This window comes from Podarcis gaigeae (assembly GCF_964106915.1).
Source record: "Podarcis gaigeae genome assembly, chromosome: 17".
Lineage (NCBI taxonomy): Eukaryota > Metazoa > Chordata > Lepidosauria > Squamata > Lacertidae > Podarcis > Podarcis gaigeae.
Genome location: NC_139694.1, coordinates 35,758,005 through 35,775,901, shown reverse-complemented (window position 1 = coordinate 35,775,901; position 17,897 = coordinate 35,758,005). Strand labels below are relative to the sequence as shown.

The 17,897-nt window shown below is 47.1% G+C and overlaps 1 protein-coding gene across 1 annotated transcript; it reads right to left on the bottom strand.

Moving 5' to 3' along the window:
• Positions 1 to 1,632: 1,632 nt before the first annotated feature.
• On the bottom strand, positions 1,633 to 17,546 carry ZGLP1 (zinc finger GATA like protein 1). The gene is made up of 6 exons (XM_083719768.1): positions 17,519 to 17,546; positions 13,380 to 13,925; positions 9,114 to 9,208; positions 8,017 to 8,110; positions 2,758 to 2,889; positions 1,633 to 2,633 (listed from the first exon to the last, which is right to left on the bottom strand). The coding sequence occupies exons 2-6, from the start codon at positions 13,904 to 13,906 to the stop codon at positions 2,603 to 2,605; spliced, it is 879 nt and encodes a 292-aa protein (XP_083575894.1). The 5' UTR covers positions 13,907 to 13,925; positions 17,519 to 17,546; the 3' UTR covers positions 1,633 to 2,602.
• Positions 17,547 to 17,897: the final 351 nt, after the last annotated feature.

Below are 17,897 nucleotides of genomic sequence, written 5' to 3'. Positions count from 1 at the left end.
AGAAGAATGAAAAAGAGGCTATCTTAATATTTCTGGATACTGAAAAAGCATTTGACAATGCCTCTTGGGCATTTATGAAGAGAACTATGGAAATTATGCACTTTGGGATAGCATTTATCAAAGGGTTGGAAGCTATATATATATGAATCAATGAGCAAAAATATTAATCCATGCCTGAGATGTGGCACTGAAGACCTTAAAAGGCTTTTGATACAGTGGTACCTCGGGTTACAGACGCTTCAGGTTACAGACTCCACTAACCCAGAAATAGTACTTCAGGTTAAGAACTTTGCTTCAGGATAAGAACAGAAACCGTGCGGCGGCAGCAGTGGGAGGCCCCATTGGCTAAAGTGGTACCTCAGGTTAAGAACAGTTTCAGGTTAAGAACGGACCTCCGGAACAAATTAAGTTCTTAACCCGAGATACCACTGTATTGGGTAACTTGTACATCCTCACCAAGTTAGTCTTGTCTGTGGCAGCTTGGTTTCTTATCTCTGCTATGACAACCATGGTTCTCTGTCAAACTACATCAGGCCAAATGCATCTGGTAGGACACATACAGTGGTACCTCGGGTTACATACGCTTCAGGTTACACTCCGCTAACCCAGAAATAGTGCTTCAGGTTAAGAACTTTGCTTCAGGTTGAGAACAGAAATCGTGCTCCCGCAGCGCAGCAGCAGCAGGAGGCCCCATTAGCTAAAATGGTGCTTCAGGTTAAGAACAGTTTCAGGTTAAGTACAGACCTCCAGAACGAATTCAGTATTTAACCTGAGGTACCACTGTACTGGATCTGGCTTTCTGTACTGGGGTAGGGAGGTGGAAAGAGAAGGGAATTAATGATGGCTCTGTTGTCAGAGGCAGCTTGTTATCCAATTCAGTTGGACCTTTAGGCCACTTGCGGGGGTGGGGAGGAGTAGCATGGATCAGTTTTAGGGGTTTGCCCCTGTAAGGCTTGTTGGGTCCAGATCATTTCCCAAGGTCACTTGTGGAATTTTCTACCATTTTACTAGAGGCCAAGGTCTCTGCTTAGAAAACAGCTAAAAGGTAAAGGTAAAGGTACCCCTGCCCGTACGGGCCAGTCTTGACAGACTCTGGGGTTGTGCGCCCATCTCACTCAAGAGGCCAGGGGCCAGCGCTGTCCGGAGACACTTCCGGGTCACGTGGCCAGCGTGACATTGCTGCTCTGGCGAGCCAGAGCCGCACACGGAAACACCGTTTACCTTCCCGCTGGTAAGCGGTCCCTATTTATCTACTTGCACCCGGAGGTGCTTTCGAACTGCTAGGTTGGCAGGCGCTGGGACCGAGCAGCGGGAGCGCACCCCGCCGCAGGGATTCGAACCGCCGACCTTTTGATCGGCAAGTCCTAGGCGCTGAGGCTTTAACCCACAGCGCCACCTGCGTCCCTAGAAAACAGCTAGCCACCATCAAAATCCCAAGCACATCATGAGCTCCTATTTTGTAGGTTTCCTCTACTGTTATAATAAGGACTACAAAGCAGTACAGTAATTGCCTATCCACACCTAAATTCAATTGTGTATTTCTCAGGCTACTTTCCCTGCTTCCCTGCCCCTCAAAGCCTTTTTCCAAGTTTGACTGAAAAATTAGGAATTAAAAGAATTTCCTACACTTAGTTACAATAAATAATATTTATTGCAGAAGCTTATAACCAACAAAATAACCATCAAGAAGCTCAGTACTCTTGAACAAAACCTTGACTTGGGATAGTAAGCAGAAAATTACAGGAAAATCAGAGTAATTGCTTTCAATTTCACAACATTTTTCATTTTCATTTTCTTTTGGCTGTGCTATGTAAGGGAGAATACAGAAAACCAATACTTCAAGTATAAACACTATTTACAAAAATAAATACCACTTTGAAAAGAAACGTGCCACATGGCACAATCCTGGTTGGTCACACATTCTGAGACACATTCAGCAATGCTGTATGTTGTACTAACAAAGGATATTCATCAGCATCCCCAACAAATATTTGAATCAAGTATATAAATATTTTGTATCATAAATATTATATATTTACACTTGCCATATTTAGTGCAATAGAAAATCATCAGGAATTCACGAAAGAGCTTCATGTCTTTTAAACAAACTCCCTCCCCCACCACAACTGCTCAATGACTGCTGTTCCCAAAGTTTGTAGTTTGTGGAAATGTTTCTTTGTACTTTCCAGTCCATCACTACAAAGAACTATTAACAAGAAGGCAGCAACCCAAAGTGCTAAAAGATTGGGTGGGAATCACTGCTTGAAAGCAGTTTCAATATGTCCATCCTCAATGGGAACATTGCATTCTGTTCCAATATGTAGCCCCAATTGCTTATGGAAGTTAATGGAAACAAACACTTTTTTCCTTGCAAAAAACATCCCCTTCTTTCCTGCCTCCTCCCACACACTGCAAACAAACACCCAACATACGACACATAGCACTGACTTAAAAAACAAAAGCAGCGTACAAACAAAAGACAAAGACAAACAAAGAACAGCCCTTCATCCACTGAACCTCCTAATGACCAATCTACCAGGCTGTTCAGCCAGACCCTTCCGACAAGTCAGCCAGATTTCCCAAGAGCTGTTTTGATATCCAGCTAACTGCAAACCCTTAGAAAGCTTCCACATCTAGAAATGGAAAGAAAAGAGAGCCCTTAGGTTGGCAGCAGCTGTGTTTTCTTCCTGCCGGTGAAGGGCTAATGTAGGGCTGGTGTGTTTCAGAAGCTGCTTCTCCCGCCGCCTGCCCCTTTACCTTTTCCGAGATTTATCCTGGGCAGCAACTAAATGCAGCCTGCGTCCACAACTGGAACAATGAGAAAAGGGATTCCCACCATGCTTTGGAATATTCCAGCACTGAAAACACCGGATTCTGTACTTTTTGTACCTGAAGGTCAAAAACAGAGTTGATTAAGTCATGTGGCATGTCATACCATTCATTTAGGTCTGACTGTAGTAACCTCCCCACCCCCCAACTTAATCTCCCAGTTAATTCCAAATGGCATGAAAGTGGAGGTGCATCATCTTTCAGAGGGGTGTCAGGTGAAACATCAGGCTAAGGATCCCAGATGCAAGGATATAGGAAAGAAAGGTGATGGTGGCATATGATATGGGTCAGTCAGCATAGTGTTGGGGCTTCACGGAGCGTGGCCCAGAGACTGCAATGGCCTCAAGTGCTGTGGCCTGTTATATACCGTAAAGGTAAAGGGACCCCCAGATCCAGTCACTGATGACTCTGGAGTTGTGCGCTCGTCTTGCTCTATAGGCCAAGGGAGCCAGCGTTTGTCGACAGACAGCTTCCGGGTCATGTGGCCAGCATGACTAAGCCGCTTCTGGCAAACCAGAGCAGCGCACAGAAACGCCATTTACCCTCCCGCCTGGAGCGGTACCTATTTATCTACTTGCACTTGACGTGCTTTCGAACTGCTAGGTGGGCAGGATCTGGGACCGAACAACGGGAGCTCACCCCGTCGCGGGGATTCGAACTGTCGACCTTCCAATCAGCAAGCCCTAGGCTCTGTGCTTTAGACCACAGCGCCACCTGCATTCCTTGTTATATACTGTAGCATCCCACAATTAAGTAGATAATTTGTTACAGCCTGTTTCTGTACAGTGGCAACTGTTAGACCCTTTTAGATGAATAAGCCTTGAACAAACAGGTTAAGTTGTTTTATTTCAGGATGCTCTTGCACAATACATACTGTTCTAATGTGTTACTCTTCAATGTATAAACTTTTGACCATTGTAGCTTTTAAACCCCTTCATGGATCACTGCCTTGCTGTGGCGAAGGGGCTTGAATAACTCAGAGAAGCTATGAGCTATGCCGTGCAGGGCCACCCAAGATGGACAGGTCATAGTGGAGAGTTTTGACCAAACGTGATCCACCTGGAGCAGGAACCCGCAAGCCACTCCAGTATCCCTGCCAAGAAAACTCCATGGACAAAGACAACAGGCATATAAAAGTTATGATGCTGGAAGATGAGCCCCTCAGGTTGGAAGGCGTCCAACATGCTACTGAGGAAGAGCGGAGGACAATTACAAGTAGATCAAGAGCTGATGAAGCGGCTGGGCCAAAGCCGAAAGGACACTCAGTTGCGGATATGCCTGGAAGCGAAAGGAAAGGCCAATGCTGCAAAGAAAAAGATTGCATAGGAACCTGGAATGTAAGAACCATGAACCTGGGTAAGTTGGATGTGGTCAAAAATGAGATGGCAAGAATAAATATTGACATCCTGGGCATCAGTGAACTAAAATGGACGGGAATGGGCGAATTCAGTTCGGATGACCATCATATCTACTACTGTGGGCAAGAATCCCATAAAAGAAATGGAGTGGCCCTCATAGTCAACAAAAGAGTGGCAAAAGCTGTATTGGGATGCAATCTCAATAATGATAGAATGATCTTGATATGAATCCAAGGCAGACCTTTTAACATCACAGTAATCCAAGTTTATGCACCAACCACTGGTGATGAAGAAACTGAAATTGACCAATTCTATGAAGACTTACAACACCTTATAGAAATGATGCCAAAGAAGGATGTTCTTCTCCTTATAGGGGACTGGAATGCTAAAGTAGGGAGTCAAGAGATAAAAGGAACAACTGGCAAGTTTGGCCTTGGAGTTCAAAACGAAGCAGGGCAAAGGCTAATAGAGTTCTGCCAAGAGAACAAGCTGGTCATCACAAACACTTTTTTCCAACAACACAAGAGACGACTCTACACATGGACATCACCAGATGGGCAGCATCGGAATCAGATTGATTATATTCTCTGCAGCCAAAGATGGAGAAGCTCTATACAGTCATCAAAAACAAGACCTGGAGCTGACTGTGGCTCAGATCATCAGCTTCTTATAGCAAAATTCAAGCTTAAACTGAAGAAAGTAGGAAAAACCACTGGGCCGGTAAGATACAATCTAAGTCAAATCCCTTATGAATACACAGTGGAAGTGAGGAACAGGTTTAAGGATTTAGATTTGGTGGACAGAGTGCCTGAAGAACTATGGATGGAGGCTCGTAACATTATACAGGAGGCAGCAACTAAAACCATCCCAACAAACCATCCCAAGAAAGCAAAGTGGCTGTCCAACGAGGCCTTACATATAGCGGGGGAGAGAAGGCAAGCAAAATGTGAGGGAGATAGTGAAAGATACAGGAAATTGAATGCAGATTTCAAAAGAATAGCAAGGAGAGACAAGAAGGCCTTCTTAAACGAGCAATGCAAAGAAATAGAGGAAAACAACAGAATGGGAAAAACCAGAGATCTGTTGAAGAAAATTGGACATATGAAAGGAACATTTCATACAAAGATTACCATAATAAAAGACAAAGGTGGAAAGGACCTAACAGGAGCAGAAGACATCAAGGAGAGGTGGCAAGAATACACAAAGGAACTATACCAGAAAGAAATGGATGGCTTGTACACCCCAGGTGGTGAGGTTGCTGACCTTGAGCCAGACATCCTGGAGAGTGAAGTCAAATGGGCATTAGAAAGCACTGCAAATAACAAGGCCAGTGGAAGTGATGGTATTCCAGCTGAACTATTTAAAATTTTAAACGATGATGCCGTTAAAGTGCTACACTCAATATGCCAGCAAGTTTGGAAAACTCAGCAGTGGCCAGAGGATTGGAGAAGATCAGTCTACATCCCAATCCCAAAGAAGGGCAGTTCCAAAGAATGCTCCAACTACCGCACAATTGCACTCATTTCACACGCTAGCAAGGTTGTGCTTAAAATTCTACAAGGCAGGCTTAAGCAGTATGTGGACCAAGAACTCCCAGAAGAGCAAGCTGGATTTCGAAGGGGCAGAGGAACCAGAGACCAAATTGCAAACATGCGTGGATTATGGAGAAAGCTAGAGAGTTCCAGAAAGCCTTCTACTTCTGCTTCATTGACTATGCAAAAGCCTTTGACTGTGTCGACCACAGCAAACTATGGCAAGTTCTTAAAGAAATGGGAGTGCCTGATCACCTCATCTGTCTCCTGAGAAATCTCTACGTGGGACAAGAAGCTACAGTTAGAACTGGATATGGAACAACTGATTGGTTCAAAATTGGGAAAAGAGTACGACAAGGCTGTATATTGTCTCCCTGCTTATTTACCATATTTTTTGCCCTATAGGACGCACTGTCCCATAAGGCGCACCTAGTTTTTTGGGGGGAAATAAAGGGGGGGAATTATTTCTCCCCCAGGCACGGGGCTGGGGCGGGGGAAGCCCAAGCTTCCCGCTGGGACGGGGGAAGCACGGGCTCCCGCTGCTTGCGGAGAGGTGCGCGAAGCCTGGAGAGCGAGAGGGGTCGGTCCGCACCGACCCCTCTCACTCTCCAGGCTTCAGCGAAAGCCTGCATTCACCCCATAGGACGCACACACATCTCCCCTTCATTTTTGGAGCGGAAAAAGTGTGTCCTATAGGGCGAAAAATACGATAACTTATATGCAGAATTCATCATGTGAAAGGGTGGGCTGGATGAATCCCAAGCTGGAATTAAGATTGCCGGAAGAAATATCAACAACCTCAGATATGCAGATGACACAACCTTGATGGCAGAAAGTGAGGAGGAATTAAAGAACCTTTTAATGAGGGTGAAAGAGGAGAGCGCAAAATATGGCCTGAAGCTCAACATCAAAAAAACGAAGATCATGGCCACTGGTCCCATCACCTCCTGGCAAATAGAAGGGGAAGAAATGGAGGCAGTGAGAGATTTTACTTTCTTGGGCTCCATGATCACTGCAGATCGTAACAGCAGTCATGAAATTAAAAGACGCCTGCTCCTTGGGAGAAAGGCGATGGCAAACCTAGACAGCATCTTAAAAAGCAGAGACATCACCTTGCCAACAAAGGTCCGTATAGTTAAAGCCATGGTTTTCCCAGTAGTGATGTATGGAAGTGAGAGCTGGACCATAAAGAAGGCTGATCGCCGAATAATTGATGCTTTTGAATTATGGTGCTGAAGGAGACTCTTGAGAGTCCCATGGACTGCAAGAAGATCAAACCTATCCATTCTTCAGGAAATCAGCCCTGAGTGCTCACTGAAAGGACAGATCGTGAAGCTAAGGCTCCAATACTTTGGCCACCTCATAAGAAGAGAAGACTCCCTTGAAAAGACCCTGATGTTGGGAAAGATGGAGGGCACAAGGAGAAGGGGATGGCAGAGGACGAGATGGTTGGACAGTGTTCTTGAAGCTACCAGTATGAGTTTGACCAAACTGTGGGAGGCAGTGGAAGACAGGAGTGCCAGGCGTACTCTGGTCCATGGGGTCACAAAGAGTCGGACACGACTAAACAACAACAGCTTTTAAAAATTTGTGGTGAAAAGTTGGGTGTAACTTTATTTCTTGTTTTAAAAAAGCTCAGATAAATGCTTTCATATTGCCATGCAGTTCAGATCATCGCTTTTGTCTCATCATCGCTTTTTTTTGGGGGGGGGGTGCCTATATAGTGAAAAATCAAAAATAAATGGAGAGAAGAATGGCAGAGTTCATTAGACATTGTACACAGGTAAGTATCTTAGCCTACTGAAATATTAAAATAATACTAGCAGATGCCACAAATGAGGGGAAGAATAAGAAAGAGTATCTAGGAGTCAGATCACTGAGGATAAGCTCTAAAGGTATTGTCCTCATCTCCTTCATTCCACAAAGGCACAGTACCCAACACTTTAAGAACTTATGCTCATGTTGGTTTCTGGCTTATGTGATTTAGCATGTCATTTGAATGCATGTTAACACTTGTTGCGTCTTCTCCAGCCCATCTTTTAACTGATGAATTGCTTCAGACTTCCAGTATTTAGTGATGCAAATTCTAGCTGTCGCTAGGAGAGCTGCAATTGCTTCTAAATCTGTTGATCTCACCACAGGCTTCAGATAACAGAGAAGAGCCTTTTCAGGCTACATGGCAAGTTGTACTCAGTGCTGTTGTGTATTATCTTTTAAACTTTTTGCACTGCCAGAAGATATGCCGGGCATACCTTTTAAGGAAACCAACAAGAAATATTTCAGCAGTCATAAGGTACCTAATGCCACAAGCATTACAGAGGGGGGTCCCATCTTCAGCATCTCTCCATAGTGGTGTTTTCCTGGTCTTGCAAGAAGCACAGCACTTATCCCCTTAAAGACAAAGGGCAACTGGGTCAAATAGCAGTTTATAAGCCACAACCCCCTGGATGGTATTTAATGGATTAATACAAAACTTATTATAAACAATACTTAATGTTTATTGGATGTTCAAAGCACCTCCCTCATGTGTATTAATTTCAAATAGCCTGGCATACCTTATTTGGAATATTACTTCATCAAAAGATTCCAGAACAGCATTTCAAAGTTAAAATAGCTTTTATGAATAAAAGTTACTCTGATCAGCTAAGTAGTGATCAGACTGAGAGGTCAGAACTGGCTCAGATGATACAGCAGCCAAGCTTCCCTTGCCTTTCCCACAGTAAGCCCTTAAAGTGTTTAGGAAAGTTGCACATGGCTACACTCAGTTCAGCACAACCCACCATTAAGGCATACTGAGTATTTAGGAAGGTAACCCCCCTTTCACGCTTGTGGGTTTATTACAACAGCCACTAATGGCGTGAAGCGACTCTGGGATGGATGGGGGTTTTTTTAGAAAAAATTAATACATTGAAATAGGGGAGGCATCCATTTACCGTATTTTTCGCTCTATAAGACGCCTCAGACCACAAGACGCGCCTAGTTTTTGGAGGAGGAAAACAAGGGAAAAAATATTCTGAATCTCAGAAGCCAGAACAGCAAGAGGGATCACTGTGCAGCCTGCATTCGCTCCATAAGATGCACACACATTTCCCCTTACTTTTCAGGAGGGAAAAAGTGAGTCTTATAGAGCAGAAAATACGGTACTTCCTCTCTTTCTCTCCCCCTCCCTTGTTTTTGTTTTTTAAAAAACTAGCCTTACCAATAGGTGAAACAACAATGTTCATTGGTTTGCTACAGAAAAACCACATGCTTGGCAAGTGGAACAAGACCCTCCCCACTCTGTACTTCTCCTGGAGAAAAAAATATCACAACAAGCTTTTTTTTTTTTGTCCTTAGTATCCCAAATATTGCCAGCTGATACTACAAGTATTTATTGCCTAAATTATTGACATACTGTGGGTAGAGGGACATCCTTCTTCCTCCTTGGAACTGCCAGCTCTGCATTCTTCTCTTGCTAAAGGGGTTCGGCTTCTTTTCCCAAGTTTTCCACTGGACACAGATTAGATGTATAGTATTTTAGATCTGCTTCGAAAATCTAATTTCTAAACTAATTGACTTAGTTTTGCACTCTGCTGTGATTCCTGAGACTCAAGAGAACCAACAACCTTTTTCCTCATCTCACGTGTCTTCAGTCATTCCAGAACAGGCCACCTTATTCCCATTTTGATGATTGGGGAACTGAGGCTGAGAGGTGAATCATGCATTCAAGGACACCTAAACATCATTCTAAATAATCTATTGCTGACTGAGGGATTTGAAACCTGTGACATCTTCTAGAATCATCATTTGCCACTTAATCCACTTCCATTACAAACAGAAGCAAAATAAGCGAGGGTTACTAGAATTATACCATACAACACATGCTTAAAAAGAAAACATTAATGAACGTGAAAGCCTGTGGAGTAGTAAAACCAGACCCAGGTATTTAAAGCCTGTTTAAATTTATGTATTTAAAGACCCAGGTATTTAAAACCTGCTGCTTCCAGTTATATGTAACTCATCCCAGAAATGGAGCTACAATTATATTTACCTTCCCTGACTGAAAATATTTCAGAGTTAAGGCCCCTCTGCCCCATACATTTAAAGCACTATTACACCACTTTAAATAATCATGACATATGTATACTGTATATAACATTTGCACTTCAGCTTTCATCCAAGAAGCTCAAGGTGGTGTACGTACATGCATCCCCCCCCCATTTTATCTTCACAACAACCCTGTGAGGTAATCCAGGTCCTAGCCCAAGACTCAAACCATTACACCACACTGCCTCTTTTCTCCCAAAAGAATCCAGAAAATTGTAAAGGGTGCTGAGAGTTATTGGAGTACCCCTATTCATAGAATCATATATTGTGGACTTGGAAGGAACCCCAAGGGTCATCTAGACCAATGCCCTGCAATGAAGTAATATCAACTGAAGCATCCATGATAGATGGCCATCCAACCAGTGCCCAAAAACCTCCAAGAAAGGAGAGTCCACCCATTCCACTGTCAAACAGCTCTTACCATCAGAAAGTTCTTCCTGATGTTTAGTCCTTCCATTGAATCCATTAGTTCAGGTCCCAAAGCAAAAAAACAAACTTACTCCATCTTTCATGTGACAGACACCTCTTCAGCTGTTTGAAGATGGCTCCCTTAACTGTTCCTCATAAGGCTTGGTTTCCAGACCCTTGATCATCTTGGTTGCCTTCATATGAACATGTTCCAGCCTGTCAATATCCTTCTTAAATTGAGGGGCCCAGAACTTGACACACCATTACAGGTGTGGTCTGACCAAGGCAGAATAGAGTGGTACTATTATTTCCTTTGATTGGGAAACTAGACTTCTGTTGATGCAGAATAGCATGAGTTTTTGCTGCTGCATCACACTGTTGACTCACGTTCAGTTTGTGGTCTACAAAGACCCCTAGATCCTTTTCACATGTACTAATAGCGAGCCAGGTGTCCCTCAGCTTATTTTTTTGTGCAAATGGTTCTTCCTGCCTAAGTGCAGAACCTGACATTTGTCCCTGTTGATTTTCATTTTTTTTAGTTTGGGCCCAGTTCGCCAATCTGTTACAATCACATTGAAGCCTGATTCTGTGGCATCAGCTACCCTTCCCATAGAAACACAGAATCATAGTGTTAGAAGGGACCCCAAGGGTAATTTAGTCCTACCCCCTGTAATGGACAAATCTCAACTAAAGCATCCATTACAGATGCTTAAAACCTCCAATGAAGGAGTCTAGTCCACTGTCAAACAGCTCTTACTGTCAGAAAGTTCTTCCTGATGTTGATTTGGGATCTCCTTTCTTGTAACTTGTATCCTTTGGTAAAGGTCCTACCCTACAGAGCAGGAGAAAACAAGCTTGCTCCATCTTCCATGTGACAATCCTTAAGATAGTTGAAGATGACTATCAGATCTCAGTCCCTTGATCATCTTGACTGCCCTTCTCTACACACATTTCAGCTTGTCAATATCCTTCTTAAATTGTGGTGCCCAGTATTCCAGGTGGGGTCTGACCGAGGCAGAATAGAGTGGGACTATTGCTTCTCTTGATCTAAACACTAGACTTCTATTGATGCAGCCTAGAATGGCATTATCTTTTTTTGCTGCTGCATCACACTGTTGACTCATACTAAGCTTGTGATCCACTGAGAAACCTAGATCCCTTTCACACTTGGTAAACCAGGTGTGCAGCTGGTTCTTCCTTCCTAAGTGTAGAACCTTACATTTGTTCTAACTGAAATTAATTTTGTTAGTTTTGGCCCAGTTCTCCAATCTGTTAATGTCATTTTGAATCCCCACTCTGTCTTCTGTGGTATTAGCTACCCCTCCCAGTTAGGTGTCATCTGCAAATTGGATGAACATCCCCTCATTTCCTTCATCCAAGTTGTTTATAAAGATGTTGCGCCCAGGACAGAATCCTGTGGCACCCCACTTGTCTCTTTTTCTAGGATTACAAGGAACCATTAATGAGTACTCTTTGGGCTCAGTCAGTCAACCAGCTACAAATCCTCCTAACAGTAACCTCATTCAGCCCACATAATGCCAGCTTCTCTGCAAGAGTGGGGGACTTTGTGAAAAGCCTTACTGAAATCAAGATACACTACATCCACAACATTCCCCTGATCCATCCAGCTTGTGTGTGTGTGTGTGTGTGTATGTGTGTATGTGTGTGTGTGTGTGTGTGTGTGTGTGTGTGTGTGTACCAGACTTGTCTGGCATGATTTGTTTTTGAGAAACCCTTTCTGGGTCTTAGTAATCACAGCATCATTTTCTAAGTGATCACAGACTAACTGCTGAATTACAGTATTTTTCTAGGACCTTTCCTGGTATTGATGTCAAGCTCACAGGTCGATTGTTACCTGGGTCTTCTTTTCTCCCCTTTTTGAAGGTGGGGACAATATTTGCCCGCCTCCAGTCTGCAGGGACCTCACCTGTTCTCCAATAAGTCTCAAAGATTATAGACAGAGGCTCTGAGATTACACCTGCAAGCTCCTTTAGTACCCTTGGGTGCATCTCATCAGTCCCTGGAGATCTGAATTCATTTAAAGTAGCTAGGGGTTCGCTTACCACCTCTTTTCCTATACTGGGCTGCAGCTCACTCCTTGCATCGTTCTGTAATCACCAGATTGGGATATTCCACTCACAGAGCTACAGTTCCCTGGGCAGAGGGATTGATTATTAAACCACTCTGGAAATTGTAGTTATGTGAGGAGAAGGGAGGAGAACTACTCTCAGCACCCTTAACAAATTACAGTTCCCAAGATTCCTTGTGGGGAAGCAATGGCTGTTTAAAGTGGTATAACAGTGTGTTAAATGAACATGTCAAAATTACATCACAGGTGCAGTTGAAAATACAGCAGCATTAATCACCCTTCCAGCATGTAGAATAGAATTTGTTTTATCCAGTGTTCTAAGACAGAGGCAATATATTTTAAGTCAGGAAGACATAAGTTGTTAGTTGAAATTGTCTCCTCTGAACTTTTATTCTCAGGATGTTAAGGGGCAAAACACCTCTTCCTTCCATGCTATGCTTTCAGTCCAATTTGGTCCATCCCCACCATGCTGTTTTTTGTTTAAAAAAAGACTTCTAAATACATTTAAGTCCTTTGTAAAACTACATCATTCAAGCACTAATAACAAGATAAGTCAACATATCCTGTGCCAAGAAGATTCACCTTGGTTGTTAACTGAGCGGGAAATCTGCCCTCGCCTTTCAGAAATCCAACCAATAAATACAAAAGTGCTGTTATACGAGGTGCTTTTTAATTTAACAAAAATCCATTTTCGACTCCAGTGTTATTCATACTGAGAAAAGACTGGAGTTCATTGATTTCATTAGATCTCTTCTTGAGTATGAATGCGGTTGGAGGTCACTCACTAACTTCAAACATATTAGGCTGCCTATATTTAGGTCTGGCTATCCTGCAAGTACTCCCCCATCAGGCGAAGCGTTAGACCCCCTGTCTGCCTGTCTTCCCATTGAATGGCCTGGGAACTGCCATAGAAGCAGACTACGGGAGGTACATCTATGCCCTCTTGGGGATCTAAGGGGTCGTTAAAGACGAGGCGGAAAAAGCCAAGCATCTCATGAAACATCTCATGCCGGCTTTGCGTTTGCAGCCAAGCAGAAGAGAAACTCAACCTGCTCTTTCCCAGGGTGGCGGCTGTACCTGCTGTATCGCGGGCGAATGAGGAGCCGGCAACCCCCGGAGCTCTTTCGGCAGAAGCTCAGCTGCATCCGAAACGTGACCCCCTGGAAGGCGGCGTCCCTGGCCTCGCAGCTCCGCTGGGGACGGGGCTGCTTGCGGGAGACTCGCCTCCCGGCCCGCGGCGACTCGGCCGCAGGGAAGGCGTCCGCTCCGCGCTGCGCCTCCGCGCCCACTGCGCGCCGGCGCCGGGCGGGGAGCCCTTTGGCGAGGGCGCCGGGGATTCTCTCCCGGGCCGCCGCGCCGGGCTCTGCGTGCTCGCCCCGATCCGCGGGCTTGGCGCCGAGGCTGGCGCAGTGCAGGCTGATGAGGCTCAGGGCATCCAAGGGCTCGAGAGCGGCGCCTGGAGACGCGCTGCGCCTGGGGCGCGCGTCCCGGCCCGCCGGCCTGTCTGGCTTTCTGCCGCTGGGCTCCGGCGGGGAGAGGAGCTGGGCGGTCTCCTGCAGGAAGCTGAGCGCGTTGGGGTCCGGGAGCTGGAGGCAGCAGGCCATAGCGCCGAGGTGCCGGCACCTGCGGAGGAGGGAGAAGCAGAGGGCAGCGCGTCAGCCGGGAATATGTTTCATTCCATAAGATCTAAGGATGTTAACGTTTAAGTTAAATTTCATAAGAATTGGGATTTGGAAAACCGTTAAAAGGACATGCAATGGAATTCAACCAAGGGGAAGCGAGGAAGTCACTTAACAAAGTTAATAAATGCAATTTTTAATAAGGCTATGATTTATGTTTGTCTTGTGTATGTGTCTGTTTGTTTATAATATTGTGAAAACTAATTTTGAAAATTGGGGGGGGGGGGAGGGAAGAGCCGCCCGGCGTCCCAGCGAGCCGCTTCCGCGCCTGGCGATCGCGTCCCCCCCTCCCCGAACTCTTTGAAAGGCAAGATCGTGAGCACATGTCGACATCCACGCGGGTCGTGTTCCCACGGGACGGCTCTGGGTGGGTTGCTGCCACGAGGGAACGAACCCAGAGAAAAGCCCCCCTCGGCTCTGCCCTCAACCCCCCAGGACAGGACGGAAGGGCTAGTGGCCAAAACCAAGCGCAGCTTTTTCGAGAGCTGCAGCAATAGCAAACCCTCCGATTAACTCGCCGCAGTGTCCTTCTCGAAGTTCGCGCAGTTCGCACCCGGGGCTCTTTAACGGTTCCCAATGATAGCCAGTAGATGGAACCCGAGGGCTGTTGCGGCGAGCAGAAAAACCAAAACAAAAAATTCCTTCCAGTAGCACCTTAAAGACCAACTAAGTTAGTTCTAGGTATGAGCTTCCGTGTGCATGCACACTTCTTCAGATACGTATCAGATATTGGTATCTGAAGAAGTGTGCATGCACACGAAAGCTCATACCTAGAACTAACTTAGTTGGTCTTTAAGGTGCTACTGGAAGGAATTTTTTGTTTTGACTATGGCAGACCAACACGGCTACCTATCTGTAACAAGAAAAACCAAAAGCAGCGCAGCCCGGGGTGCCCCAGGTCAGCAGCGCGGCATCATTCGGGACTGGGTTGGCCAGCCCCGTCAGGGGGCGGCATAGGCGCCGACTCCATGGGGCCTGAGGGGGCCCGAGCCGCCCCCCCAATAATTTAAGAAAATTATTACCGTATTTTTCCGGCATTCTGCCTCAGGGTCTTACTGCCCACCCTGCTCTGTTTCCTTGCTGTGTTTGCTCAAACGGAACAAAGAGCAGGGAAAGCCCCTCCCCTCCAGGCAGAGGGAAAGCAGAGTGTGTCTCTGTGCTCTGTGCAGGAGGGAGAGAGAGAGAGCGAGAGAGAGCGCGCGAGCTGGCTGACTTGGGTGGGTAGGTGAGGGAAAACTTTTGCCTTCCTTTCCTCCCTCCTCCTGTTATACCCCTCTCCTGCATTCTTAGCCAGCTGCTTCTCTGCACACCCCTCTCCTGCTCCGTGTCCCTTCTGTGTTTTTCCTTCCCTCCCCACTTAAAATGTGGTTAAAAAGCATGGATCCACATGGATCCTCAGGATCTTTGCATTGGGTCAGCCCAAATTCACCATCAGATCACATAGCATGTCCATGGCTACAGCCTGCCCCCCCAAAATCACGCACCCACTGTTGCCTGGGGCTGCAATGGTGCAAAAACGTGGTTACAAAACATGGATCCACATGGATCCTCAGGATTTTTGCATTGGGTCACCCCAAATTCACCATCAGATCACATGTCTGTGGCCACAGCATGAAGCACAAAAATGATACATCCACTGTTTCATTCAGAATGTTTTTTCCCCTTGTTTTCCTCCTCTAAAAACGATGTGCGTGTTATGGTCAGGTGCGTGTTATAGAGCGAAAAATACGGTAGTTATATTATGCTTTGTAAAATCACAAAATTATGTTGGTATTTTTTATTTTCCTTGTTTGATGATAGTTACCTTTTAAAATACATTCAGTAATGAGTTAAAACAAATAATTATTACGGTAGTAAAAGAGGCGGCGCGAGTAGTTTTGCTCGGTGCGTGCGACTGGCCCAGCCCCTCTTTCCTTTTCCTCTCTTCTGCTCTCCCGCCGGGCGCCTGAGGGAGAGTTACTTAGCGGTTCTGAGGAGCCGCTGTTGTTTCGGCAGGGGAAAAACCGCCGCCCGCGAACCGCCGAGCTCCCTCTCTCTTTCCATCCTCTCTCTCTCTCTCTCTCTCGCGCGCGCTATGGCCAAGGAGGAGGAGAAGCCCTTCAGCCAGTCTATGGCCGAGTGGCGGAGGTTCATCTACAACCCCAACAGCGGCGAGTTCCTGGGGCGAACGGCCAAGAGCTGGGGTGAGGAGGGTGAGCGAGCGCGCGCGCGGGGAAGGGAGGGGAGGGGGCGGCCGGCACGAGGGGCGGTGGGAGGCGAGGCGCGGCGGGCACTTGCCTTGCCCACCACGCATCTCTCTCCTTCTCGGTCTCTCTCCCTCCCTCAGCTGGCAAGGGGGCCACGAGGCGGGCGGCAGCAGCAGCAACGGGCCGGGAGCGGATCTTATAAAACTTCCCGGGGCAGGACCCCAGTATGGGCCCCCCCAATATTTTTTATAAGTCGGCGCCCCTGGGGGGCGGACACAGTTTCAGGGCGAGAGCGGATCGTTCCCTGTGAACTGTCAGAGACTTCTAGATCCCCTTTGGCCAGATCACCACACACCACCTGCCTTTGTGCGCCCTGGGCTCGTGGAAGCAGGGACTTAAAACTAACTCCAAACAGTTAAACTACAAACTAACTAACTACAAACAGGTTCAGGAATGAGCACTTGGAATGAGCACCTTCCTGAAACCAAGGAGCTTCCCCAAGTTATCCCGACTCGGAGGCGGGCGGGTGCGGCATAAGGAGAGAGAACCCACGGATTGATTTTCGTTACTCCTGAGGTACAGAAATGAAGGTCTTAAAAAAGCCGGGCCCGGAGATGCCCGCTTCCAAGACTCGCTGAAGGGGCGGGACGAGAAGCGACTCTGTGTTTGTTATGTGCAAACGCCTTTAGACACCTATTAGGTCCATAAATGACCATGTATTCAACCCAAAACACAGCGACAATTTGTGGTTGACGAAGGAGAGCTGGACATATCAAGGGTCCCATTGCCTTCAGTAGCTGAGGGCCTCGTCAAACCTCAATCCGGCCCTGCACTAGTGGCAGGACTAGACGACCCTTGACCGCCCTCATTGTATCTCCCAGGATCACTTCAGGATCATCTCCCAGGATCACTTCAGCAGAAGGCGGGCATGAGAGCGAAGGAGAACTCGACGCTGTGTGTATCTGAAGAAGTGTGCATGCACACGAAAGCTCATACCAAGAACTAACTTAGTTGGTCTTTAAGGTGCTACTGGAAGGATTTTTTTTGTTTCGACTCTGAGGAGGATTCCTCGAGTCATTTGGGCGGCTGAGTTTGGAGCACAACCACCTGGGGAAGAAGGCGAAGCCACAGCGCCGCTTTTCCCTTCAGGAGGAAGGGATTCGTCCTTTCAGTGAAAGCTGTTCGCTCGCGCTCCTTTCCCACGGGTTTTGAGGCGAGGCGAGGCCGCGCCCTGGGGGGCTGGCCCCTGGGAAAGAGCCAGGGGGAGGCCCACGGCGCCCTCCCCGCCTAGCTGGGGCGACCCTCCGCCGCTCCTCCCCGGGGCTGCGCCAAGAACCGGCGCCTGCCTCACCAGCCCTGCCCAGGCGGCGCCTCGTCCCGCTTCGCCCGCCCTCTCCCCCCTGACTGACCTCCCCGGAGCCGCCCTCCTGCTGCCTCTCCCCTCAGGCGCCCCTCCCACGCCCGAGTCCTCGGCCAATGGCGGCGGGCCGGGCGGAGGCTCGCGCCGCTTGGCGGGCTGGCGATCCGGGGCAGCGCAGCGCAGCGCGCGCGAAGGAGCTGCCCGGGCCGCGCGGCGCCTTTTCCGGCGAGGAGCAGCGTTCAGGTCGGATCCGCTAGCCGATTTGATCAAGGAGCAGATGCCGGCTCGTGGAGCTGCGCCGAAGGCCGGATCCAATGCTTGCTGACTTGGAAGCCGGTCCCCTGAGCGCGCGGCTACTTGGGAGTAAGCA